General features: G+C 47.3%; 8 protein-coding genes across 8 annotated transcripts; 4 read left to right on the top strand and 4 right to left on the bottom strand.

The window, feature by feature from the left end:
* Positions 1 to 97: 97 nt before the first annotated feature.
* Positions 98 to 975, top strand: F4822DRAFT_429479 (OSCP-domain-containing protein; the record flags this gene model as incomplete). The annotated part of the gene is made up of 3 exons (XM_051461108.1): positions 98 to 256; positions 388 to 705; positions 769 to 975. 3 exons carry the CDS (start codon positions 98 to 100, stop codon positions 973 to 975), a joined length of 684 nt encoding a protein of 227 aa, XP_051314636.1.
* A 738-nt stretch (positions 976 to 1,713) lies between these two features.
* F4822DRAFT_260503 (Six-hairpin glycosidase) lies at positions 1,714 to 5,452 on the bottom strand. The gene is made up of 9 exons (XM_051454565.1): positions 5,236 to 5,452; positions 5,140 to 5,178; positions 4,967 to 5,084; positions 4,812 to 4,908; positions 4,756 to 4,758; positions 4,076 to 4,703; positions 3,561 to 4,020; positions 2,263 to 3,507; positions 1,714 to 2,210 (listed from the first exon to the last, which is right to left on the bottom strand). Exons 1-9 carry the CDS (start codon positions 5,357 to 5,359, stop codon positions 1,862 to 1,864), a joined length of 3,063 nt encoding a protein of 1,020 aa, XP_051314635.1. The 5' UTR covers positions 5,360 to 5,452; the 3' UTR covers positions 1,714 to 1,861.
* An 895-nt stretch (positions 5,453 to 6,347) lies between these two features.
* F4822DRAFT_437412 (ras GEF) lies at positions 6,348 to 9,019 on the bottom strand (the record flags this gene model as incomplete). The annotated part of the gene is made up of 4 exons (XM_051462411.1): positions 6,348 to 6,440; positions 6,501 to 8,302; positions 8,426 to 8,629; positions 8,713 to 9,019. The coding sequence occupies 4 exons, from the start codon at positions 9,017 to 9,019 to the stop codon at positions 6,348 to 6,350; spliced, it is 2,406 nt and encodes an 801-aa protein (XP_051314634.1).
* Positions 9,020 to 13,401: 4,382 nt separating this feature from the next.
* F4822DRAFT_260478 (DUF726-domain-containing protein) lies at positions 13,402 to 16,107 on the top strand. Its single transcript, XM_051454564.1, has 3 exons — positions 13,402 to 14,149; positions 14,343 to 15,179; positions 15,231 to 16,107. Exons 1-3 carry the CDS (start codon positions 13,525 to 13,527, stop codon positions 15,947 to 15,949), a joined length of 2,181 nt encoding a protein of 726 aa, XP_051314633.1. The 5' UTR covers positions 13,402 to 13,524; the 3' UTR covers positions 15,950 to 16,107.
* A 197-nt stretch (positions 16,108 to 16,304) lies between these two features.
* On the bottom strand, positions 16,305 to 16,937 carry F4822DRAFT_429475 (uncharacterized protein; the record flags this gene model as incomplete). Its single annotated transcript, XM_051461107.1, has 1 exon — positions 16,305 to 16,937. One exon carries the CDS (start codon positions 16,935 to 16,937, stop codon positions 16,305 to 16,307), a length of 633 nt encoding a protein of 210 aa, XP_051314632.1.
* Positions 16,938 to 17,223: 286 nt separating this feature from the next.
* Positions 17,224 to 18,799, top strand: F4822DRAFT_260377 (TPR-like protein). The gene is made up of 3 exons (XM_051454562.1): positions 17,224 to 17,549; positions 17,629 to 18,059; positions 18,123 to 18,799. Exons 1-3 carry the CDS (start codon positions 17,517 to 17,519, stop codon positions 18,535 to 18,537), a joined length of 879 nt encoding a protein of 292 aa, XP_051314631.1. The 5' UTR covers positions 17,224 to 17,516; the 3' UTR covers positions 18,538 to 18,799.
* Positions 18,800 to 19,081: 282 nt separating this feature from the next.
* On the top strand, positions 19,082 to 23,088 carry F4822DRAFT_404178 (NUC173-domain-containing protein). Its single transcript, XM_051458176.1, has 2 exons — positions 19,082 to 19,184; positions 19,247 to 23,088. Exons 1-2 carry the CDS (start codon positions 19,122 to 19,124, stop codon positions 22,916 to 22,918), a joined length of 3,735 nt encoding a protein of 1,244 aa, XP_051314630.1. The 5' UTR covers positions 19,082 to 19,121; the 3' UTR covers positions 22,919 to 23,088.
* Positions 23,089 to 23,153: 65 nt separating this feature from the next.
* Positions 23,154 to 24,359, bottom strand: F4822DRAFT_260402 (V-snare-domain-containing protein). The gene is made up of 3 exons (XM_051454563.1): positions 24,019 to 24,359; positions 23,548 to 23,963; positions 23,154 to 23,476 (listed from the first exon to the last, which is right to left on the bottom strand). Exons 1-3 carry the CDS (start codon positions 24,196 to 24,198, stop codon positions 23,389 to 23,391), a joined length of 684 nt encoding a protein of 227 aa, XP_051314629.1. The 5' UTR covers positions 24,199 to 24,359; the 3' UTR covers positions 23,154 to 23,388.
* Positions 24,360 to 25,528: the final 1,169 nt, after the last annotated feature.

Below are 25,528 nucleotides of genomic sequence, written 5' to 3'. Positions count from 1 at the left end.
GCAGACCAAACCTCCAATACCTCTCTGAAGCCGACGACGATACATCACCACCCATCCCCTCGAAACCCGCATCAATTCCATCACCATACACGCCGTCATGTGGTCCCGACAGGCAATCCGCTCAATTCGAGCCGCAGCTCCCCAGCGGACCCTTGCCCGTGCTCCTGTGCGCTCTTATGCCGCTGCTGCCGCCGCTCAGGAAGTCAAGCCCCCTGTCTCCGTGTACGGTCTTGACGGTACCTATGCCACCGCTCTGGTACGCCAACCCTCAATTCCCTTTGCGATTACGGTTGTTTGGTTTTAGGATGTATTGAAGAATTCAATTGGGGAGAGATTGGAGCGAGGGAGAATAAGACAAGCCAGTTTACTGACTTGTGAGCTATTTAGTACACTGCCGCCGTGAAGTCCTCGTCTCTCGAGCCCACCGCTAGAGCCCTTACCGCCCTTGGCGAGCTATACACCAAGGATGCTAAGTTGGCCACGATCCTAAACACCCCCACTCTCTCCGACGCCGACAAGAGCTCCATCGTCGCCGAACTACAGAAGAACGTTGGTGCTGCTGCTTCCAACGAAACCGTCAAGAACTTCCTCGCTACCCTCGCCGAGAACAACCGTCTTGGAATACTCCAGGGTGTCTGCGAGAAGTTCGGCGAGATCATGAGCGCCTCCCGAGGCGAGATTGAGCTCATTGTTACCAGCGCCCAGGTAATTAATATTCAACCTAGAATTATACGTCGAATATACGAAATATACTAATTAGTATCCTAGCAATTGGACAACAGGACCCTCTCCCGCCTCGAAACTGCCATCGCCAAGTCCCAATACGTTGGACAAGGCAAGAAACTAAAGGTCACCAACCAGGTCAACCCGGACATTCTCGGAGGTCTCGTTGTGGAAATCGGAGACAGGACAATTGACCTTTCGGTCTCATCCAAGATTGCCAAGCTTAATAAGCTCCTTACCGACACCCTGTAAAATAATTTCTGTTTGTTTCGCGTGAGCGTGGAGGGTGATGTCACGGAGAGACGATTTGCGGCTAGAAAGGTTGGGTCCCCTTTAAATTGAAAGGAGATACCATTGTGTATAGGCTCGTAGAATAGAAGAAGCATTCGTCCCCCCAAATCCTACTTGTCTCTTCATAAAAGCATTAATCGAAAATATCCAGCTACTTGTTTCTTGGATGAAATTTCTACATGGTGAATTGGTGGTTGCGGTGTATCTCATTGATGCTTAGTGTGCCATCTCAGCTAATTGAACTGTTAAGAGAAATCAACTATTCATATTGCAAGCGCAATACGATTATCAAGCACAAGTTTACCAAAATAAACTGCGAGTATGGAGTATTACTACTGACCATACTCAAAATATATATCTATCATGAATCCCCCGAGCCTGATCACTTGGTCACCTTTATAGCAAGTATCATAAATCAGGTTATAAACAATTGCCAGCGTCCCTCGTCATTCCCAGCCGGTAGACAAACATTCTTTAGCCTCCTAATTATCGTCAAGTCCTCTAGCGTAATCAAGTATAAAGAGGGGCTGTATAGGGAACAGAGTTCCTGAGAGAAAAACATGGGTAGAACTGAACGATATGAAATCCTCTAGCAAAGGGGAAAGGAATACGCCACCATATGGAAGAATACAATACGACACATATAACAAAGCGCAAACACACCCCATCATTCCGTATAATTCAACTATCATGCCAAATACTTTTATTATATCATCCTCTCCAACATTATCATCTCGTATTCCGTCTACATCGTATGCAGCCTACCTATGTATAAATGCGTATATGTATAACCTCTAATCCCCATCTTCTTCCTTTCTAGTCCCTAGATCTTAAATGCACCTCTTGTCTATACATGCGTCTCATACTCCTCCCCGTCTGCATATTCATCATCCTTCTGAACCCTCTGCAACTGCTCCGAGATATACTGGTGTAGATGAGCATCCGCCTCTTTACGAAGCGCTTCACGCTCAGGGTCATCCGGTGCGACACTACGAGCATCATATTCGTCGTCGTTGATTGAAGCATCGAAGTCGCTGCGCGCACTAATCGATCTCGCGGTGGATGAGCGGCGCATATGTGGTTTTTGTGGTTTATTAGTGCCTCCGACGCCGACGTGGCGGTGGAAGATGTCATCAAAGTAGTGATTAAGACCCACTGATGGTGTGCGTGGTGTTTGGGGAAGTCGGCAACTAATACTATTGTAAATGTTAGTATCTGTAATAAAATTTTGGGAATGGTGTAACTTACCCAGTGTCATGGATCATGCGGGCGATGAGACCAGTCCAACCACATTGGTGTGTTGCTCCCAACCCACGACCCGTGTCTCCATCGAAGAACTCGTGGAACCACATATGATCTTTCCAGTGGGGGTCAAAGTCAAGTAGGTCGCTTCCGGCATTGATACTCCGGCGCCCGTCATCGCCACGAGCGAAGAGATGTTGTAACCGATGTTGAATTTCTTCGGAAACATGTCCAAGATGCATGTACTCCCCAGATCCTGTAGGACACTCCACTTGAAAATTAGGTCCGTAGAATAGATAGAATCTTTGTAAGGATTCCACCAGGAGGAAATTGACGCAAAGCCAGATAGGACCTCTCCAATTGCTGTTGCCACCAAATAACCCGCTATCCGAATCTCCGGGTACATATCCGACGGTGAATTTCTGACCATTCACATCCATGGAGTACGGGTGGTCTTTGTGGTACCTAGATAGCGATCGGATGCCATGCTCACTGAGGAATTCATCTTCGTCGAGCATACGCTTCAAAATTTTTTCTAGCCGATCTTTGCTCACCATCGAGAGGAGAATACGATTTCCCTTACCCCTCTTCCGAATGCTTGCCATATTTCTCTCGGCTATATCACATCGGTTCTCCACGAACCAATCCACCCGTTTCTTAAAAGATGGCAACTTATTCATCAACTCCGGCTCTAAGGTCAGTGTCGCGTAAAGCGGAATAAGTCCGACGAGGGACCGGACAGGAAGTTGTTGAATCCATGGCCCGCCCCAAGATATCGCATCGTAGTAGAAGCCGTCTTCATCATTCCACAAGGACTTCTCATCTTTTTCACCAGACTTGAAAGTCATGGCATCGCTGATGAATACGAAATGCTCGAAGAATTTTGATGCAATATCCTCGTAAATTCGTCGGTGCTTGGCCAATTCAAGCGCAATGTTTAGCATGCATAGCGAATAGAATGCCATCCATCCTGTGCTGTCGGCCTGCTCAAGGACACCTCCAGTCGGGAGGGGCTCGGAGCGATTGAAAAGACCGATGTTGTCTAGACCGAGGAAACCTCCCTCGAAGACATTCTTACCCTCGGTATCCTTTCGGTTAACCCACCATGTGAAGTTCAACAACAGTTTTTGGAATACCCTTTCCAAGAAATCAAGGTCTTGCCTCCCATACATCTTGCGTTCGATCTTAAAAACGCGGAACGTAGCCCAGGCATGAACTGGAGGGTTCACGTCGCCGAAATTCCACTCATACCTTCAAAAATTGTTAGCGCATTTCTCCATGTTCGCTTCAACGTGAATACATACGCAGGAAGTTGACCATTTGGATGGCAGTACCACTCTCTAGTGAACAGGTCAATCTGCTTCTTGGCGAAGTCGGGGTCAATCATAGCGAGTGGGATACAATGAAAGGCGGAATCCCAAGCTGCGAAGAAAGGATATTCCCATGAGTCCGGCATAGATAGGATATCGTCGATATATAAGTGTTTCCATTGTGCATTTCTGACCGACTTCCTCTCAGATGGAGGTGGTGGTTGAGCAGGATCGCCGTTGGCCCATTGATCCCATATGAATTGGTAATATTGCTTGCACCACATCATACCCGCAAAGGCCTGACGCTGGATGTTGCGAAGATCGTCAGCCATTGGTAGAGGGCTGATTCTATAATAGAACTCATCCGCTTCTTCTCGTCGCTTTTCAATGATATCGTCAAAGACCTCTTCATCTAGGTAGGTTTCATCCTTCTTCGAAAGTCGGAAACGGACAACTATTATTTAATATTAGCACCTCATATTCTTCTAGTGGTTTCATCGGCGACCTACCAGCACATTCACCAGGACCAACACCACCCGACTCATTAAATTGGAACCATGCTGCACATTTTGTGCCTGTTTTAGCTGGATTCACAGCACCCTTCTCCTTATCGACTATATATCGATGGAACGCGTCTTTGACGTATGGGACCTTGTTTTCTCCATTATAGAGGAGTTCATAATTCGTGTCATTGTCAGTGAAGATCAGCTCTGGCTCTACATCTTCCCCACTGGTGCCAACACCTGGTGAAGGTGATAATAGTACATATCGATCACCTAACTTGTGATGTTTCGACTTAGCCAAGTTCTCGGCGTGTTCCGTGATGGATGGCTTCTTATCTTCGGGTTCTCTACCCCATGCCCATGTGTTCCGGAACCAAACATGGGGGATGATATGGAGGGGAGCTGGTTCTGGGCCTCTATTCCACGCTGTGACTCGGAAGAGAATCTCGTCGGGGTCATTATCTTCCTTGGCAGTTTCAATTATTATATCCCAATATCTATCCTCATCGAAGATACCGGTATCAATGAGTTGATATTCTTTCTCGGATTTCGTTCTCTTGGCATTCGTCTTCAGGAGGTCGTCGTATGGAAAAGCTTTCTGGGGGTATTTGTAGAGGTATTTCATGTATGAATGCTAGGTGGCCGTAAGTATGGGTGTGGGCAAGGTTTATCATATTATCTCTTACTGTCTATGATTTCATTATTAGCAATTATTTTGACACAAATGACGTGTAAAGCTTACGGGTGTGTTATCAAGGTGGAAATGGGCTTCTTTGATACTCTCGCCATGGTTTCCCTGGGGGTTCGCAAGACCGAAGAGGCGTTCCTTGAGGAAGGGACTAATACGTGTTCGTGTCAGTAAGAAGCACTTTGGGGCGTACGGAGCTTGGCACGGACTCTTGCTCGTTCCAAAAAGCGAAGGCGATGTTTTGTAGGCCGTGGGTATCGGATACTCCTGCGATTCCGTCTTCACCCCAACGGAATGCTCGAGATCGCGCGTCGTCGTGTGTGAAGTCTACAAATATTCAGGGATTAATGCCTACTCGGTAGGGTCTCACAAGAATACTTACGACTCCATGCATCACCATCAGCACTGTAATCCTCTCGTACTACGCATTAAGAGTTAGTTAGTGAGCCAAATAAAGGCAGCTCCATAGTCATCTTGCCTGTAGCCCACTGTCGTTCAGCGACATAAGGACCCCATTTCTTCCAGTATTTGGTACGACTACTATCCTCCTTGAGGCGTTTCTCTTCCTCGGTGAGGTATTCGTGGTTGTCAACTACAACCATGGTGGAAAGCGGCCTAATAGACGCCAATCGAATAGAAACAAGACAATTAAAACCGCTTAAAACCGCAACGAAATGATCTAAGAGCAAGTAGTCAAAATGCCTAAACTTTTGGAGAGAGTATGAGACACCAATATTGATATCGTCGAGGTGTAAGATGACAAGACGAGATAAGTGTGACAACTGTAGATCAAATCCAGGTACGCGAGAAGAGCTTTATTGAGACTATCTTATTCAGGTAAGCCGATGGTCCTGGCGGCTGTGCGGATTGAGCCGAGCTAGTCGAATTACAGCTACGGTAATGTAAGAAGACGTCGTTGGTTGTTGCGTCAAGGCCTAACCAAGGCCGCGATGGGGGGGAGAAAAGACCCGAATGAGGGGAATAAAAGCATGTGCGGGGGACGTATGACATCATTAAGCTAGTTATACAAACAATCTAGACCTCACAAAATCAAAATCTGGGGCAAGCACATGTAACATTATCATGGATGTGGGGGGTATGTACGTTACTATCACCTTCCAATATAATCTCTCCATCTCATCAATCCTTTCTAACTAAAATGATATGTTATGGGTCGATATCAATATGTCTTAGACGCCAATAAAAAATAATATCCGCAACGTTGGGATAGCCAAACCCATCGTGACACATTACCACCCGATAAAGCGACCGTAGACAAGGAGCAAGCTCTACAAACAACTTCCCAAAATGCCCCTTACCTAACCGGTTGGTTGTCTATCTCACCGAAAAAATTAAAAGCGAGTCAATTTATAGACCTCCAAACCTCTCCATCAGTAATTACCAATTCATTGGAATGTACCTTGGATATAGCCATGCATCGATGGAAGAATAAACATGGTGGCTTGGGTGCTGACTCTCTAGCGCCATCAACTCCATTGTAAATCTGACAGGCTTGCTTTCAAGTAACCACTGCTAAGTTGAAGTTGTGGATATCGCTGCATTGAAAAGAAGTGGAGACTGACGATGTCACTACGACTTCGCGAACCAAGGGAATTTCTTCTTGTCGGTGCTTACTGAGCCACCACTAGGCGTCTCAACTTGAATACTGCGTTGGTAAATGTCCTAAAATGCCAAGTTAGTTACACACGCTCCGTTTGGTCAGTAAAATTATAGATGTCTTACTTCATCATCCGTAGGCATCAAGCAATCTAATATGAGTTCCCTTGCTGTATCATGCTTGGATAAATTTGGATAGGGAGTCCCTTGACTTTTCATGATGGGCAAGAGGATCTCCCCTAAAATCTCAAATTTCTTCCAATTTATTCGGTCGCCTTGGGGACCCACCAGTGTCATGCTACCCTCTTCAGCCGATACAAGGTCCCTACGATGTAGCGGGATGAAAGGGATACGTGGCAACGGTGAGTTTTCCCATGCTAATCGGTAAGCAAAATGACTCTTTTGCGTCCCCATGAGCAGCACCAATCTCGCGAACCGTTTTTGAACCTCAGCCGGAACGAGTGCCCGAGTCTGTGAGAGACGGTGGATGGCCGTTCCGTTGATGCCAGCTAGCACGGCTGCTAGACCATTATAATTGTTGAGTTGTCTGAGTCTCAAAGCAATACTCATGAATTTCTCTAGCATCTGTGCACGATGTTTAGCCTTATCCCGCATGAGAATCATATTCGAAACCCAAGTCGCGATATGGTTGAAATGCGCAATTGTGCGGTTCACATTCTTCATGGCTCTGCACTTTTCCTTCTGATCAGCGGACAAGCTGACGTGTCGGACCAAATCACGGATTCGGATTGAAGAGAACATAACCCAATCAATACGTGTCATCTCGTCGGCAATGTCCTCATTCGACGTGTCCATAAATATGTGATACCGGAATTTGGTTAGTGGTAGTGTGTATGTAGGCACCATCGTTGCCGCTTCTCGCTCGTAATCTTCGTATGAGTGAAATTGGAATGAATGTATCTTTCCAGCTATCCCACCATCCGTTTGGAGAGATGAACTAGCCGAAGGTCGTCTTTCGATTGGTTCATCTACACCAAGAGAGCTCATACTTTCTGACAAATCAGGAAATCGTTTCGTAGAGTCTTTGAAAGAGTTTGTAGCTAGCTCGTTGTCTTCGGTATCATCGGGACTATCAGCTTTCTCCCAGCCTATATCGTCGGCCTCGATCGCACCGTATTCCAAAGTTTTACGCATTTGTTGCGCTGCCGCAGAAAATATTGGCTCGGTGGACAAATGCCCCACGAAGTTCTCGAGCCTTCTTCTCGTCGCTGGTCGCGCAAAATCAACAGGATATGTCCCGACCCATTTGGCAATTACCTCGATTATTCGGAGTTGTGTGGCGGTTTTGGTAAGATAATGAACGGACTTGTCGTCCTTGAGACGTTCCAACCGTGATAAGAGGGCCGAAAAGAGTTGCCAGGGAGTTGCGAACTTTCGGTACAAGCATAGGAAGATATCCAAGAAATTGTTATCTGCTCTAGACATTTTCTGGCCAACGAGACGATCCACCAACTCTTCGAAAGTGACACCAACCTTCTTTGCTGGTCGCTCGAACATTGAGTCATCACTCCGCTGGAGTAAAGGTATATCATCGGAATATCTCAATGAGTCCGCATCGGAATCTTCGACTTCAAGATACGAAGCAGTATTTTGGGAACGATCTAGTCTGATGCCTGGAGTACGTAGCATACTTGAGACGGTTTGGCCTGAATCATCTTCTGCCGCGTCCGGGAATTGGCCGGTTACGTGGCTTCCTGTATAATCGACGCGAGGTGATCTTGTGGAATGACGGTAATCTGCCCCAGGCTGGTTGATGAACCCTCGAAGCAGGGACATATCCGAACTAGCACGGCTGTGTTTGCTATGTTGACTTAGCGGTCGAGAATTTGTTGGTTCTAATTGAGCATCAAGATGCGCGGCTGAGGCTGCTCGACGTCTTGAACCTATGCTTTCTGTGCCGTCTGGGTCTATAATATACCGTCAGCAAAGATGAAGACGTGATAAATTGTTGGGTTTATTTATATTATAGATAAGTATGTTCCAATTCTGCCTTTTCGTGTAGTCAAGAAATACCATGGGTAAAAACTTACCTTGACTTCTCATTACTAATGCTTTGAGGAGCGTGGATAATGCTATCCTCGCACTTTCGGGTTTATTGGCGGACGTCTTAAAAGTAGCGAGGCAAGATTGGCACGCCGCAGCGACCGCCTCCGTATCGATATGTCTTAAATTCTCCGGGTTATCGCACTTCGTTGCAACGAGGACCGCTGGTAGGGATGAGTTTACGAGGGCATCTATCAATATTAGTCTCCACTCATCTTATACATGAACACCAGTTGCATTGAAAGCATAACTGTATGTATTTGCCGCCACTTACTTAGGGTTTGTGGTAACTCTATGATGCTTTCCCGGTTCATCACGTCGTATAAGAGTAATACTCCGTTCACGCGGGGAAGAATGGCACCACCCATCTGCTTCGGCCACTTGATCTGCCGATCGGGATCCACGTCGAAGTATTCGAGATCCAATTCAAACAACGTGACGGCATAAGGTACATTGTCGATATTGATACGAGCTGTCGTAGGATTGGGGCCTGGGACGCGTGGTAGGGACATGGCCCTTTGTACAAAGTGTGATTTGCCGACCCCATTGGCCCCTATCACACATATGTTGATACTCTCCATGATGTCAATCGCATGTGGACAAGTCAAGGCGTATCGTCTGTGATAGGAATAAAACGACCTTGGTGTCCACCATAGAAGCTCTGTAGGCACATCCAAGCATTAGGATCACGTCTTGTTAATAGCTCCTTATGTAGAGCTGGTGGGGGAGAGCTTCAATTAAGAGCTCTCATGACTATAGTTGTACGTCGTCTTAGGTGGCTGGTTTATTTCGCCTACGATATCTATCGAGAAACAAAGTCCGAAAGGGTGGTGAGAGACTAGAGTGAATCCCAAGGGAGGTGGGGAATCAAGGGATATACTTCCGATCAGAATGGCGGGAGTCTGAAACTGAGATAGGGTCTCTGAGGTCGAACGGGTCGTGATCGGAAGGGGTGACTATATTATGGATAATGGAGAGAAATCGTTTGCTATGAATCGTTTACGTAGCGTGGCCGGACTCAAGTCGTTCGTATTGCCCTCGGACTGGCTGAGTGTATAAGGGCGGGTTGCGAGCTATTGTGTAGTGTAGCACATTCGTTATAGCTTGGTCAATCTAAGAGTCGGGTGTGACAATATGGATACAAGGCAGGTAGGTACTCGTGGAAAAGTCGGACGAAGGAGAAAGCGAGCGGCGCGAGGAGTACGGCTTCACCGATGTGATCGTGGATGAATTATATCAGCTAGGCGAAAAGCTGTGTAATGTTGCGCCATCCAAACTAAAGCGCTGATATTAATTCACGAAGTACGGAGTGACCATGGGGCCAAATCCATACCGACACAACAGACTCTCGCGGGTTACTCGTCGAGGTAGAGCTTCAGAATTGAACCGTAAAATGGAAACCCGGGATATGTGCGAAACTTCGACCAGCGATGCGTCGATGGTTTACCAAGAAAAAAGGTGATGGGATATATTCGAATACAGCGTCTAAAAGTAATGTAAAGGTAGGGGTCGTTGTCATGTCATGAAAATCCACTGAACTCAGTCGTCTTCGAATGCGACGTCGAGGGGTTCAAGTTTGAGTCCAATTATCCGGTTACGGGATAGAATTCAATACCCCCTCAGCTGAAGCACTAAGTGACGGGGACCCTGTAATATATCCCATGTATTCCATGTATATCCCATGTCCCTAGGAAGAGACTTGGGTGTTTGCGGTACATCTGCATACAAGTGCGTGCGATTTCGATGTGTCATTATTGGGGTTGCCAAGGGTCTGTTGGTGGCTTTCAACGGGAAACCTGTCACTATCAGGCTAGTAAATTTTAAAAGTAAATAGCTGTTTGATGTACCTGAAAGTACCCTTTCCCCAGCTTACGACAGGAGCTTCCCTACCCCTGCATCTAAGCTGAGCAAGTGCCCCCCATCTAAGGTCAAGAATTGACCATTAACTTAAATCATTTCACACCTCGGTATAAAAGTGGTAAGGGGCTCCTTTCTCATCGAAGCTGCATGCATCGCCAGATTCCGAGCTGAAGTTGATCAAAAGCTGAGGTTTAATCTAACCTCAATATCCAATTATCATCACTCCAAATATGGTACCTAAACTCAATCTGCATATTCGTACCTACAAAAGTACTATGATAACACCGAAATGCAAACGGCCGGCGGCAACTTGTACACCAAGTTACGACCGGCGTGCTGCTGGGTTATCTTGATTGTGACCAAAGACCAATCATATATCTTCAAGCTATGCTAGCACACATGGCCGTTCAGGCCCTCCATCCTTTCATGAGAGCTCCTTATACGCACGTGGGTTGATTGACCAATAAGCGTTGCGCTTTGATATCTTCCAACTCCTACGCACCTACGCCAAAATGTCAACGCCAGCAAACATCTCCTCCCTTCTACGAAAGTACGAGCCTCACATATAGTGGTGTTCTTGCGCGGGGCCTCGGGGACGGACTATTATGATAAATCACGCCACACCATCTCTGGATCAACCCATCGAGACGACATTATGTATTTCTCGTAAGGCTTTGCATCATCGAACCGTTTGCCTTTTAATCAAATGGCTTGTCTTACACAAATACGGGACGGCACGCAAGGCTCAGAAGGTAGGTACTTACCGGACTTTCTTATTCAATTGGATGTAATCTGTAATACCATCTTTTTAATCTCAACCCTGGCACTCCATTGTTGGAGTCTTATCAGGGGGGCAAACCGGACAGTGACGTAGCCCAAGAGAGAAGTTGTGTATGCATTTATTATGAAAGTCAGTTGTGAGTCCAAATTCATATCCCAACCTGGTACCCCCACAATATTATACATAGCAGGTCGTTACCTGCTCGATAGCCGCCCGGATATGGGCTCGTCCGGGATGAAATATCGCAGCAAATTAGGCAACGTTGACGGCCAGTCACGTATTGGTTCCTCTACCAAGAGCGCTACAGCTGTGTCGATGTTCGCACAGCGTCGATCTTTTCGATAAGAACCAGCTTTGGCTCAATTTCATGGTTACGTTGGTGATCTGACACATGATACGGCTCCGGGCATTAAGTCTTAAAAAGTAGGTACTTCTGGCCCTGAATTCCTTTTCTATTGTACGACCTACGAATTAAGCCTTTATATTTTCAACTTAGAATGACTGTCAACACGCCACGAAAACAACTATCATGAAGATCGCTCAACTAACTCTCGAGAGGAGCATTCCTACTTCTTCGGCAAATACCTACAGTCTCATCAGAACCGCCAGTTTTTCGGCTAGTACAGCAAAGCTGACGAATTTTCAAGTATAACTACGACAATTTGCCAATGCGATGTGTCATTGCTAAGGTAGTACGACGTGCTGTCACAAGGAACGTTACCGTACTGCAGATTACCGATGAGCCTATAGTCTCCTTTTGTTGTACTCACCTGGCTATGAGGACGATCCCGTTCGTGAATCCGATCTCCTTTATGATACGAGGCCGGCATTTATTATCATAAATAACATTCTAGGTGACAATTCCGATACTAGGTTAGACAATATCTTCCTTACCAGGTAGTCACATAGAGATAGAGATGAGAATAGAAGTGGAAGAAACAAGGCTTAGGTAAGTGATCTACCCCTGAAATGGGTTTATTAGAACAGGCAATGCGCATCTTTGGGGTCCGAAAAGACTGCGAGCTAGTTATTGCCCACTGACTCAGGATAAAAGAAACATGGAAATAGTGCCTGCTATCCAGCAAGTGCCAACCAACCTCATTCGACAGAGTCCAGTTGCTAATATTCGCGGTCGTGCCCGTATTTTAAAAACGCCCCATCCATAGATGCTTATATAGGTAGGTGGATACATGTTTACTTCATAGTCTTGAACATGAGCATGGACTTTGCGCGTCAAGGTAAGACCTAGGTGATATGCTGAAAGAATAGAAATTGTCCCAAGAGATGCCTAAGTACGAACATGATTCACGTACTGTGTTCCAGTTCGGATAATGACACTACATTAAGTTGGAGAATTAGTGAATGGGTGACTATTATAGGTACCTAGTAGGGCACACGAGCGTGCTAATGATGCCTGAGGCTCTGCCGTAGATCGATAGATCTCCTAGACCATTACAGGCGATTCTATCCTTACCTACGATTAGGTGGCATAACCGTTGTGCCTTTGTAGAACATGAATCAGATATTTTTGTCAAGAACTAGTATGCCCGTACATTAGACCGAACGTGCGTGTAGCTTCAACGTCTACGCATATTTTCATTCTACTTAGGATCGCTGTAGATGCGTGGGTATAGGTGTAGCCCCTTTTTGAATAGCGGGTGCCTTACGCAGGTATTGAACTCTTCGTATCTATGTAATCTTGAAAATTAAGCTTTCATTTTTTTCAAATAATGAAAATAAGGCTCGAAGCTTAAATGGCAGTAAGTTCACTGGTTGTTTTGGATGCTTTAGATAGGCGAATGAATGAGTAAACTAGTGTTAAGCGGCGTTCACTGCCTTACTACCACCCCTTTTTTATAGTTTCTATAGATAAATCATATTTCATAAAGATATCTATTTACAACAAAAATCAAAAAAGAAAAAAGGCTTGCATAAGTAATATAACATTATAAGATCTATCATTTTTATCCCAATCAATTATGGCAATTAATCAAGTATTGGTATAGGATAGGTAGCTTTTTAGGTTGATAAATTCGGATAGCTACAGCACTGGATAAGCAATGTGAGCAACAAAGGCGCGGCCATCTGATAATTCCTGCGTCCGATATCTCATGTGGACACACGCACGATTGAGGTCGTTTGCAATTATAAATTTTAGCTCGTAGCACAGATCTCCTTAAGTACGGTGCTATATGCATATTTTAACCCCGCGATTGCCTTTATTTTTTGAGTACTGTGTCCGATTGTTAGGTGGCAGCTGCTAGATTACCTTATCGTCGCTTCCTCCCCTAGGTTCCTTAGGAAGTTGCGACCTTGAACCACCAGCAATCAGTAACAAACGTACCTTCCCAGTATCCTAGCAACGTCGAAACTTCCTACGCGACCCTTGGTGCCCCACTATCTCTTGTTATTTCAGTATTCCTTTTTATTTCTCGATTCCTAGCAATGGATCAATCCTCTAATTATTCCACTTCATCTGAAGACGACACTCACGCCATGGCTCGTCACAATGCGACTCGAGGGCGTCTGCCCAAGCGTGTTGAACTCGACTTGAGTGCCGTCATGAATGTGGAACAGAAATTCCAACTTCAACGACTTGTCAATGCCATTATGGATGATATTCAGAAGCAGCTACGCGACAACTTCGATCAGCTGAGTCCCTCCCAGATCGCCCCCGAGCTGGGCATCAACCCCCCTAAGCCGACATGTAACATCATCCCCAACCCTCGCAGCGAGAAGTATCGTCACTTGTACATCGAAGGAGTACCGCCTCCGACCACTGCTACCGACTCCCGCAAAGAGAATGTGAAGCCCGCCCAACAACCCGACATAATTACCAAGGCACCGGGCGTCACATGGAAGGCCCCCAAGTCCCCTCATGAGCTCCGCGCGATGTATCAGAAGACAGAAGCTGAAGTGTTGACAGCCAGCCTTGCCGAATTGAAGCGAGACAACCTTGCTAACTTCAGTAAATGGCGACTGGGCGTGCAGAAGCGACTCCAAGATATCGTTATCAAGAATGGCGGAACCAGTGGTAATGTTGGTGGCCAGGGACTACCACAGGCATCAGGTAATGCCGGACGACCGGGCAACGCCGCAAGAGGAAGACCTTCGATACAAAATCGTAAGTTCTTCCTCCCTAGGCTTGCTGGGAGTGAACGTCTTATCTATTTCCTTCTTTTTCTTTCACTTTTATCGCTAATTTACACCGTCGACTCCTAATTTGCCTTGGATTATGAACAAAAGCTAATGTGGTATATCAGGATCCGGCACATGCGCCGGGGATTCCAACATTGCTCTTGTTAGTCTTAACCCTCCGACTCCAACGCCCTTGAAGGAATGCCCCAAGGAGAAGCGCGCATTGATCTTGCATACTATGCTACTGATCTTACTTGGTCTGGACCAATATGCCATGTACTCAAGGGTCTTAATGGTTAAGCTTACTTCTTCCTTGTGTATCCCGATGTATGTTCTACTACATGATGAAGTCAGAATCTCCCGAGCGCTTTCGAAGATCATTACGGGTATCCCTGTCGAAGAGATCGTCCAAAGGCGAACGGAGGAAGCCAAGACTTCTCGACGCTGGAGGCCGGGCATGGCCGCTGTAGCTCAGGGTGGAAATGCCAGCACGCTGGCGGCACCCCTCGTCGTTGCTGGACTCGGTACTGTATTTGGGGGCGCCGGACTCGATCCTTCTGCAACAGCTGTACTGCTGGGCCCCATGAATGAAAGCACAGTCGTCGTCGGCACCTTGTTTGGTCTGTATGGAGCTCGGCAAGGAAGCAAGACGATCGACGCGCACAGCAAGGACGTCCAGGATTTCGGTATGGTGCTTTTGCACAACACTAGTAAAAACGAGGTTATTGACCCCAAAGACGTCCTCCCCGAGGATCGCCGAATGCGAGTCACTATCGGAATCAGTGGGTTGCTCAATGATCGAAACGATTTCCCCGACTCCTGGAAGATTCTCGGCAACCAGAACGAAAGTTACGCTATGAGGTGGGATTTGGAAGCTTTGACGAAGATGGGCGTAGCGCTGGAATCTGCCATGAAGAGTGTAGCTTGGCACGAAGCCAAAAAGGAGATCGGCTCAAGGACCGGTGAGAATTCCTTTTTCAATTGACTTGTTTGCAAGCTAACACGGCCCTTAGTCTTCGACAGTCTCAGGCAATCCCTATGGCCGAGCAGCCTCGTAAAAATCAGCAAGGTCGTTGAGAATCCCTGGTGTGTCGGAATGGTACGGGCAGAAAAGGCAGGCGGTGTGCTAGCTGAGTGCCTCATGAACAGAATCTTTGGGGAAAGACCCGTTACCCTTATAGGCTACAGTCTCGGGGCCCGCGTTATCTATGCCTGCCTCATGGCACTGTCGGAGAAGAGAGGTTTTGGTCTGGTGGAGAACGTCATCTTGATGGGTGCGCCTTGCCCGAGCGAAGTTCGAGTATGGGCAGCGATGAAAAGCGTTGTTGCTGGAAGACTGGTCAACGCCTATTCCAAGTTTGATTACATGCTGGGTTTTCTCTACCGCAGCAGCAACTGGCAAGACGGTGTAGCGGGACTGCAGAGAGTCGAGGGCGTACCGAATGTCGAGAATTGCGACGTAGGCGACGTGATTATAAACCACCTTCGATACTGTAATCTCGCCGGTAGTATTCTGAGACGGGTCGGCTGGGAGGATATTGATTATAGCAAGGTCGGCGGCGAGCAATGGAAGTTGAACGTGCAGATGAATACTGAGAAGGAGCTCCAGGAAGAACGCGAGCAAATTGAAAAGGTGGCCGACAATGACATTCCCAAGACGAAAACGAAGGTCTCGAGGGAACTCCAAGAAGCTACGAACAAGATGCGACGTGCGACACTTGGTAACAAGTAGGGGCGAAATCCAGGGGAGCACCGAGCTCGCCCAAGCCCTCGATATTTGTGAACACGGAGGCATATCTAGGACGGGTTTAGTCGCAAGGTGTTAGGTGGGGGGAGGCTTATTGTTATGAGTATATCATCAAGAACCGCGAGCTTTTCGAGCTATAAGGGGGTTGCTCTGTAGGATAGGTGGCTTAAGCATTGTTCCTAATGTGGAGGTGGACGGGAAGATTTCGCGGTTTGCAACCGGAATCGGGACAACATGCATTTGCAGGAATGAGATACGCAGACTTTACTTACGCTAGTCACGATGAATTCACAATTATTTTTACATGTTCCTCGGCATCCCCGGTTTAAGTGATGTTCGTTTAGGCTGGCTTAGATGATCCAGTTCTAACGACGAAATATCGTCCTGCTGTCTCACTTGCACCGCCGAGTACGTCCCATCCCTCTACCCCAGCCTCCTTATTTCTTCCACTCCGGCTTTCTTCTCGGTGTCGTCGTCGTGGCCGTCGCGCATGGCCTACTACGTCCTCCCTTGCTAACGCGTCTCGTAGTCGGTCTAGGCCAATGGCTTGTTCGCGTAGTCCGGCTGTGGTTTCATCGCGGATGGCGCGCAGGGATTCGACGCCCGTGGTGTCGACGTCTCGGGCTGCGCGGACGAAGTGTAGTTGTGATTGTAGGGTTGAGAGCATACGGGATTCTTCTTCGGGCGAGCTTGGGGGTGGGAGGGCGGAGAGCCGGAGCAGGTGGTGGAGGGTTTTGGGGGTTATGGTTTCGTCGGAAGTTGAGGTTGAAGAGGAAGGGAGGAGTGATCGGACGGACCAGCTTGGTTTCGAGAGGATTTCTGATATGCTTGTCGAGGCTTGGGAGGCTGGGTTTTGGGAGTGGGGTGAAGAGCGAGAGGGAGATGAAGATATTGTACGGAGATGGTGAGATCGTAGGGTTCGTAGGGATTGGCGTAGTGCCGTACGGCAACGAGGGCATATTGTTGAATTCATTTTGCTTGAGAATGCTCTTGTTGAGTCTATAGGAGTAGGGAGACTCGATGTGGTTCGAGATTTGAAGTCTCTTTGAATTACCTAAAAGGGAAGATCCCTGCTGGAGATAGTGGTTACAGTGGATGTTTCCAGCGCTTGAGGCTGAACAAGCTACCTAGGCCTTGGCATATTGAAGTCACAAAGAATACGAATTCAGAAGAGTATCATTGATTGGTGTCTACACTAAAATATGAAATATTGTATGCAATCAACATATTAGAATATTATACACCTCATGCTGTTGAATGGAAGATATTCCTAATAAATTGTGAGTTTTGTTCACTGAATTTCTAGGATTCATGTACCTAAGGAGGTGTCCTGGGGTACATTTACAGGGGGTATTTTTAGCGTGAGACACGGCGATGTCATAGCTTGAGATTTAGGTAGCTGCGTCGCAACATCAAACTGACAACTTCCCATTTATATCATTCCTATTCCTTTGTCATCAATATTAACTCTGAACGGCCAAATTTATCGATCGACTATTCCTAGTATTTTTCCTTTTTTCTTCTTAGTGTAATACCACAAAAGCAAAACACCATGGCTGGAGATCCTCGCGCATTGCTACAGAAGGTTAGTTGATACTGCCCCGCCATCATCATCCCCACATTCAACTATACTGATAGCTGCTGACACGCGATGGCGAATGCAGGCTGACAAGGCGCTCGCCGGCGCCTCGGGCGGTTTCAGTTTCTTCGGCGGCCGAGAAGAGAAGTATATGAACGCGGCCGACCTGTATATCGAAGCGGCGAATTCCTTCCGGATCCAGAAGATGAACCGGGAGGCCGGTCAGGCATTCGAAAAGGCGGCTGCAGTGCAAAGTAAGCAACTCAACGAACCGGACGATGCTGCGAACACCCTAGTCGATGCCTTCAAGGTGTATCGGAAAGAGAACCCAGAAGATGCCGTGCGATGTCTCGACTTCGCTGTCAACCAGTACTGCAAGAAGGGGAATTTCAGGCGGGCAGCGCAGCATAAAGAGAGCATGGGTGAAGTCTTCGAGGTCGAGGTGGGCGATACGAAGCGCGCGCTCGAGTGCTATGAGGCAGCCGCTGGATGGTATGAAGGAGATAACGCCGGAGCGTAAGAAATATACTCTACGATCGTATTATGATAGTGCCTTGGAAGCTAATGATTCGTGTCTAGCTTGGCGAACAAACTCTGGCTTAAGGTGGCAGATATTGCCGCGATCGAAGGCGACTATTACAAGTCGATCGAACACTACGAGAAAGTCGCAGGGGCATCTATTAACAATAACTTGATGCGCTACTCAGTTAAGGATTATTTCCTCAAGGCCGGCATCTGCCACTTAGCGACAGGCGATTTGGTCGCTACGAACCGTGCGCTCGAGAAATTCCGAGACCTAGATCCAACATTCCCTAGCACCCGAGAGCACCAGTTACTTGTGGACCTAGCAGGCGCCGTCGAAGCAGGTGACCAGGATCAGTTTACGGATAAGTTATTCCAATACGACCAGATGAGCAAGCTTGACAAGTGGAAGACTACCATTCTTGTACGGGTCAAGAACAGCATCGAAGAGGCCGGTGAGGATTTCTCTTAAGTGGACTTAAGGCGCATATAATACCCATGGAGGAAGCTGTATACAAGAAGAGCCAGCTAAACTGATATTTCGGTGTTGGGATTGGGCGGGAGATACTACCACAGCGCAACATGATCTTGCAAATCGCAAGATAAAGACATGCTTGCAACGTCTTGGTTTAGAAACAGGCACCGTGGCAAACTAGCTACTATTCACAAGAGACTGCATATTATCAACCTCATAGTCGGCATGAGAAAGTATTATATCTATTCTCCATGTTTATCGATATTCCTGCTAGTGATAATAGCCCTCTATAGTTAACTGATTTAATGGAGTCTGTATAGCCTCAGAAGCTGAACTCGAGAATGAGTACGATGAGGTGGCTATCCGCACAGTGCACTAATCGTCGGAGTTTAGGTACGTACCCACGGGCAATAGGCACATGCTGAACTCCGCCAAGGCGCACCAATGGTGGGGTTCTTTCCTTACGATTAACGATAACACCGATAAGAAGTCGATAAGCGAAAATATTCCAAAATTCCTCGATGGACAAGACAGTCCAGAAACTTCACCAATTCAAGCTTCTGCGAATTGCGATAATCACAATGGCAACCCTGGAGGAGAAGCTGGATAAGATCCGGTCACCTAATCTCCAAAGCCAGCAGCAAGTCAGTATTCCCTATACCATCAATCACCGATTTTAGGTCGCTAACATTAAAATTCTGCGTAGACTGTTGTGGTTTTAAAAGCGGTCGAAGAAACACTCAAGGAACAGAATACCCAACCGACGCCGACAGGATACTTCGCTGCGCTGTTGGCCCTATTAAACCAGTCACTCGAAACTGGAAAAATAAATAAAGAATTAACACCATCCGTCGTATATCTCCTCGACATTGTTACGCCTTTTGCGCCGCAACCTCTCCTCCGATCCAAATTCACACAGATCCTTTCGCTTCTCGCCCCGGTGCTACTCCTAGACGATGCTGAGGCGCCATTAGTAAAACCTTCCATTGGGTGCCTTGAATCACTACTTCTTGCGCAAGATTCGGCAGCATGGAAACTTCCGACAAGCGAAATAAGTCCGCGACGAGCTGTCGCTGGACTTTTAAATCTTGCTACGGACCACCGACCGAAAGTACGAAAGCGGGCCCAAGATGCGCTACGCAAAGTGCTCAAGAATCCTCCCCCAAGCCCATCTTTGGATCATCCAGCAGCAGATCTCTGCGCTGAGACGGCGATGAGGAGCTTGACGGATATCGCAAATAAGGCTGCATTATCGAGGAAGCAGAAGAGGTCATCCGCCGAACACGACCCCGCGCTCATCCATGCGCTACAACTTACGAAGATGATTGCGATAGCTAGTGGTGGCTGGCCCAGCAAAAATATCGAGGCATTGTGTGAACTTTTACTTAGCATCGCAAAGAGTGGGAACGAGCACATGACAATGGCCGTCTTCGAAATCTTCGAGATGATTTTCGAGGGCATGGCAGATGAGGTTGCGTCTACCAAATTACCACGTCTCCTCGAAATTATCTCCGAGATGCGCCCCTCATCCAACGATACACAACTTCTTCCTCCTTGGATCGCCATATTATCCCGAGGTTACGATGTCTCAGCCCAAATGGAACCCGAAGATACGTTTCAAAAACTCCCCGATCTTTTCACAATGGTGTCCGAATTTCTTGAATCATCTTCGCATAACATAAGAATTTCTGCATCGGAATGCTTAATATCGTTTATGGTGAACTGCATCCCCGAGCAAGTCATAGTTGAACCTTCGATCTATGATGAGAAAGTCCTCGAGAAAGTGGCTAAGATTGCCGAGAACCTTCTTAGCGTAAAATACCAGGCTGCGTGGATGGAGACGTTCAACGTACTTGGCGCGACTTTTGATGTTCTGAGGTGGCGTGCTGATCCAATGATGCTGAATGTTGTGCGAACGGTTGGCGAACTCCGTGGCAACGACTCCTTCATGGGCAAAAAGGAAGCGGATGAAGTTCTCGGCAAAGCAATCCGAGCAATTGGCCCCGAATCCGTGCTCAGCGTACTGCCCCTGAATCTTGTCAAGCCAGTTAAGGGCCAATCCGGCAGAGCTTGGATGCTGCCAATTCTCCGAGATTATACTTCAAATACCAACCTTCAACATTTTAGAACTGAGTTCATCCCTTTGAGCGAGGCGATGTTTCAACGGGTTCTAGACAACGGCGAGGCTGCTAAGACTATGGAGATCAAGATATACGAAACTTTGGTACACCAAACATGGTCCATTCTACCGGGTTACTGCGACTTGCCGTTAGATTTGACAGTAGCATTTGACCAGGTGTTTGCTGAGATGCTCGCTAATCTTTTGTATAAGCAAGTTGATCTCAGGCTTGACGTTTGCCGAGCACTCAAGGCTCTTGTCGAATCGAACCAAGCGGTGGCTTCGGTCGAGGACGAGAGCTCAATCCTTACAAGTCGAGTCTCTAAAGTAGACGCTCAAAAGAATTTGACTTATCTCGGGGGGTTCGCAGGTAACTTACTAGCGGTACTTTTCAACGTCTACAGCCAAACACTTCCCCAATCCAGGGGCCCCATACTTCAGACGATCAACGCTTATCTTAGTATCACACCTGAGAAGGAACTTGTTGAGACATTTGACCGTGTCAGTACAATGTTGGCTTCTTCGCTAAATGAGGCCAACGGTGAGGAGAATAAGAAGCAGAAGCAAAAGCAGATGCCTTCTACAAGTCAGACGCTGATGGATTTGGTAATTACTATGTCGGTGTATCTCCCGCGCCAGAGTTTTAGCTCACTCTTCAACATCGCTGCGCTCATCATTGTCAAGGATGATGACCCTCAGTTACAGAAGAAAGCCTATAAATTAATACCGCGACTAGCCGATTCGGATACTGGCAAAGTTGCGCTTCAAGAACGAAATGCGGAACTTCAAAACCTGATTCTATCGAGCTCGGAGAAGGTCTCGGTTCCTGCGCGAAGAGAACGGTTGGCGACAATTGCCGCGTTGGTGCCGTTTATTCCCGACGATTCCCTTCACTTCATCCCATCGGTACTGTCAGAAGTAGTTATATGTTGCAAAGAACATAACGAGAAGGCCAGAACCTCAGCCTTCGAACTACTAGTGCTTATGGGTCAAATACTAGCAGATGCGAAGGGCAAATTGATCGACAACAGTAAAGTTCCTCACATGCCAAACGATTCCCCATCCGTACCTGCAAGCATCGAGGAATACTTCACCATGGTGAGTGCTGGTCTCGCGGGTAGCACCCCTCACATGATATCCGCCTCTATCACCGCCCTCACTCGCATCCTATACGAATTTCGAGAGACAGTCAGCCAGGCAGTTCTAAGCGACCTTGTACAAACTATGGACCTTTTCTTAACATCCAATAATCGAGAGATTGTCAAGAGTGTCTTAGGATTCGTGAAGGTGTGCGTTATTAGCTTACCCACAGAACTAATGCTGCCGCGCCTAACAACCATGATTCCAAACTTAATGGTATGGGCGCACGAGCACAAGGGACACTTCAGGGCCAAGGTCAAGCACATTCTAGAACGAATGGTTCGTCGCTTTGGCTTTGACCCTGTTAATCGGAATTGCCCCGAAGCCGACCGGAAGTTGCTTACCAACATCCGCAAAACTAAGGAGCGCAGCAAGAAGCGGAAGGATGCTGCTAAGGAAGCGGGTGACGAGGAAGATGGCGATCAACAAAGTGGCAAGCGACGCAGTCGGTTCGAGAGTGAGTATGATGAGGCATTGTACAGCAGCGATGAGTCAGATGCTTCCGATGACTCGGACGCCGAGGTCCTCGGAAAGTCCCGAAAATCCCAAAAGGGAGGTTCGGCATACATCATGGAAGATGAGGATGAACCATTGGATCTCTTAGATCGCAAGGCGCTCGCCAGTATCTCCTCTACTAAACCCGGCAAATTACGCAAGGCTGGCAAGACTAAGGCTAAGACGGACTTGGACGGCAAATTGATCCTTGGCGAGGAAGACGAGGATGATGATGCTATGGTCATCGATACGCCAGCTCAAGGGGGCAGAGAAGAGAGCGGTGTTGGTGCCTATGTCGCGGCTCTTAAGAGCAAAGACGTGGGGCGTAGAGGCCGCGGTGGACGTCTTAAGTTCTCCAATAGACGAGGTAAAGATGATGAAGACGACGAAGAAATGGATGTCGACGAGAAAGACGTCTCGGCTATTAAATCGCAAGTCAACAGAGGAGGTAGAGGTGGCAATGGATTCCGAGGACAGCGTGCAGGACGTGGCGGAGGTATGCGCGGTGGAAGGAGCGGCAGGGGTGGTATTGCTTCCGGAAGGCGAGGACTTGGGCAGGAAAGGAGACACGGTCCGTCTTTCGCTGGCAAGGTTGGGAAGCCTAAATCTCCCGGTAGAAGGTGATCCGGTATCCTGGGATTAGGATATTAGATCGAGTTTGATACCCGCTTGCAGTACACATCTCGTGCTGCCCTACCTATAAAATTTCCGTTTGATAGTTTAGTTACGGTCAAGGCGTTATTACGGATCATCGGATCATGAACATGAATTATACATATTTTTTCTCGTTAAAATTAAGGGGTGACGCAATCAATGTCTTTGGTATTAACTACTTCCAATCAAAATCCGTGACCCCCAAACAAAATTCAATAATTGATGGTAGGATGGGAATATGTACGAGTGAAACGACTGTGATGATGGTTCCAATGCCCTTCCTATACTTTAACGCTTCCGTAAAACGCCGTGGGTAACTTTCTTTCTCCTTTCAAGCGCACAAGATACATGGGTGAAAATTTACAAATGCCACTTCTACAGAATTCGGGACCGACTGGCTGTGTAGCCACGGCTGAATATAACTTTTCCGACGGCTTTGATCATCTGAACTTGCTGTAGATAACGGCGAGAATGAGGATCACTAAGACAGTGATAATGGCGATGGTGATTACCCGATTCGTAGCCATCCTATAAGTCCTCAGTTAGCTAACGTTTTCCCTGATACGAAACGAGTTAGGGGATAAAGGAGGTTCCATTACCTACGCGCCATCCCCCTCAACGTCTTCACACTACGATCGACATAACCCTCACTCTCATACAGCACCTGGCCCGTATGCGAGATGCGCTCGCGCTGCGCATGTAAATCAGCCAAGGTTCCTGCGCCTATAGCCTCTGTCTCGTTGGCTAGAGCCTGGCTCGCGCGTAGCCTTTGCGAGCTGCGATCGAGACGGTCGGTTCCACTGAGAAGTTGTTGGCGTTGCTCTAGCTGGACATCGGTGGGTGTGGATGGATCATCCGTGTATCGAGAGCCGAAGAGAGCCGCTCGGTCGGAGGCTAGGGAACGGAGCTTGCGCTTTGCGGAGTCGACGTCGGTTTCGTAGTTTCGGAAACGTTGGTTTACTTTTGTGCGCGAGGATGAGGGGATGTTTTGTTTTTCGAGACGCATTTGGCCGAGCTGTTATTTCGTTTAGAATAGAGTATATAGTATGAAGGGAAAGAAAGTGAATTACCAGTTCATCGGCCTCCTCTAGAGCTCGTTCGGCGGCGCTGATGGCGGATTTGCGCGGTTCGCCGTTGAGTTCGGAGATCTGGTCTAGCTTTTGGGTTAGGTCGGCTTGGACCAACTTGAATTCGGCTTCGTAGCTGCCGAAGAGCTCGGAGCCGGCGTCTGTGTCGAGAGGGTTGGACATGTTGATTGTGTTGGGATGGTTGTCGTTGAGAGGTTACGTCAGGTTATTCGTTCTTTGGTAGATGATTGGAATGGACGTCTCGAAGGCTCTCACGGAGAGGATCGTGGTTAAAGGAGCGTACGTATGTCGTTGTCGTGAGATTAAGAAGCAACTCGTTGCCTTGCTTACTAGACTTAGAAGGACTTATGGATCCTATGACGGGATGATGTGGTTGGTTGATGAGAGATACCGAAGTTGCAGGAGAGATGATTGAATGTTGCGTAAGTTGCGTAAGTTAAACCAGAAATGGAAGCAAGTTCCTTCCCAAGAAAACGGGAGTTCTGTCAGTTCCTAGATCCGTTATTATGGGTCCAAGCTAAACCTAAATCGGCACTATTAAACGGATTCAGCCCATCGCCAGCCACGTATCCAGCCACAACTAGTGGAGATTTAATTCGCCTAAGAAAAAGTATTTTAATGAATCCCAGCTCGTAACAATTTTTCTCTTTTCTTTCCTTTTTCTTCTCCATGAAAGTTGAACCCCCGGAAAGCAGAAATATAATTAGGCTTCGCGTCCTCATTTCTTTACGGACGTGAAGTTGTATTAGCCGGGCAGACCAAAACATGGAGCTTCTAAGAATTGGGTATTAGACGGTTCGCCGCCTCTGAATATTCGATCCCGTTGAGCCTCGACATTTGATTGACTAGGACCCTATTTATTATTCATACGTAGATCATTTATTGATATCGCAGCTGTTAATGAATCGCCCCGGAGTTGTGAAATTGCAATATTCATGCTTCAGCTCCTTAGGAACTCTCTTGCATAGCGACCAAAACATTGGTCCTTTCTTACACGTCGCTATAATAAAGAAGCGGGATTAGATTCCGATTGTCACATCGATCATATCATTTTTGACTGATGTCATGACCTTTGGATAACGTCCCAACCTGCAGAAGCATGCTGTACACAGTACATATGTAGGCGTTTGGTGGCTGTAGTCAAAGCGCCATAACCCAGCAATTGTCTCAGTAAAATAAGAAACACCTGGAACCCCGTAAATCAAAGCAGTAACTGTTTCAATTGTGACCTAGGGTGGCTATGAAATAAGAGTTGAAACCCTGCTCAACTTATATATTCACATCACAAACTTTAGCTCAACAACGAATCGACCTCGGACTACAAACGAGCGCGTGTAGTTAGCTACCTAGGTATCAACTCAATCGCTACGGCGGTATGGAGATGTAAGTCCGAAAGTACCCAAACACATCCTGCAATTGTCCGGGCCGTATGTATCAAGCAGGCCAACGGTTGCCCTATCAGAGCTTCCATTACTGTCAGCCAGCCACACTT

Source organism: Hypoxylon trugodes, assembly GCF_022578975.1.
Source record: "Hypoxylon trugodes strain CBS 135444 unplaced genomic scaffold F4822scaffold_5, whole genome shotgun sequence".
NCBI classification, from domain to species: domain Eukaryota; kingdom Fungi; phylum Ascomycota; class Sordariomycetes; order Xylariales; family Hypoxylaceae; genus Hypoxylon; species Hypoxylon trugodes.
The sequence above is the reverse complement of the archived record's forward strand: the minus strand, read 5'-3'. Positions and strand labels throughout refer to the sequence as shown.

Excerpts from the sequence above, each read along its gene's own strand:
- F4822DRAFT_260503 (XM_051454565.1), bottom strand. The coding sequence starts at position 5,359 with ATGGTTGTAGTTGACAACCACGAATACCTCACCGAGGAAGAGAAACGC. Across the intron at positions 5,085-5,139 it reads TGATGGTGATGCATGGAGTC|ACTTCACACACGACGACGCG; the intron begins GTAAGTATTCTT and ends GAATATTTGTAG. Across the intron at positions 4,021-4,075 it reads TGGTCCTGGTGAATGTGCTG|TTGTCCGTTTCCGACTTTCG; the intron begins GTAGGTCGCCGA and ends ATTAAATAATAG.
- F4822DRAFT_260478 (XM_051454564.1), top strand. The coding sequence starts at position 13,525 with ATGGATCAATCCTCTAATTATTCCACTTCATCTGAAGACGACACTCAC. Across the intron at positions 14,150-14,342 it reads GGGACTACCACAGGCATCAG|GATCCGGCACATGCGCCGGG; the intron begins GTAATGCCGGAC and ends GTGGTATATCAG. Across the intron at positions 15,180-15,230 it reads GGAGATCGGCTCAAGGACCG|TCTTCGACAGTCTCAGGCAA; the intron begins GTGAGAATTCCT and ends CACGGCCCTTAG.
- F4822DRAFT_260377 (XM_051454562.1), top strand. The coding sequence starts at position 17,517 with ATGGCTGGAGATCCTCGCGCATTGCTACAGAAG. Across the intron at positions 17,550-17,628 it reads CTCGCGCATTGCTACAGAAG|GCTGACAAGGCGCTCGCCGG; the intron begins GTTAGTTGATAC and ends TGGCGAATGCAG. Across the intron at positions 18,060-18,122 it reads GAAGGAGATAACGCCGGAGC|CTTGGCGAACAAACTCTGGC; the intron begins GTAAGAAATATA and ends ATTCGTGTCTAG.
- F4822DRAFT_404178 (XM_051458176.1), top strand. The coding sequence starts at position 19,122 with ATGGCAACCCTGGAGGAGAAGCTGGATAAGATCCGGTCACCTAATCTC. Across the intron at positions 19,185-19,246 it reads ATCTCCAAAGCCAGCAGCAA|ACTGTTGTGGTTTTAAAAGC; the intron begins GTCAGTATTCCC and ends AATTCTGCGTAG.
- F4822DRAFT_260402 (XM_051454563.1), bottom strand. The coding sequence starts at position 24,198 with ATGTCCAACCCTCTCGACACAGACGCCGGCTCCGAGCTCTTCGGCAGC. Across the intron at positions 23,964-24,018 it reads TAGAGGAGGCCGATGAACTG|CTCGGCCAAATGCGTCTCGA; the intron begins GTAATTCACTTT and ends ACGAAATAACAG. Across the intron at positions 23,477-23,547 it reads TTGAGGGGGATGGCGCGTAG|GATGGCTACGAATCGGGTAA; the intron begins GTAATGGAACCT and ends GAGGACTTATAG.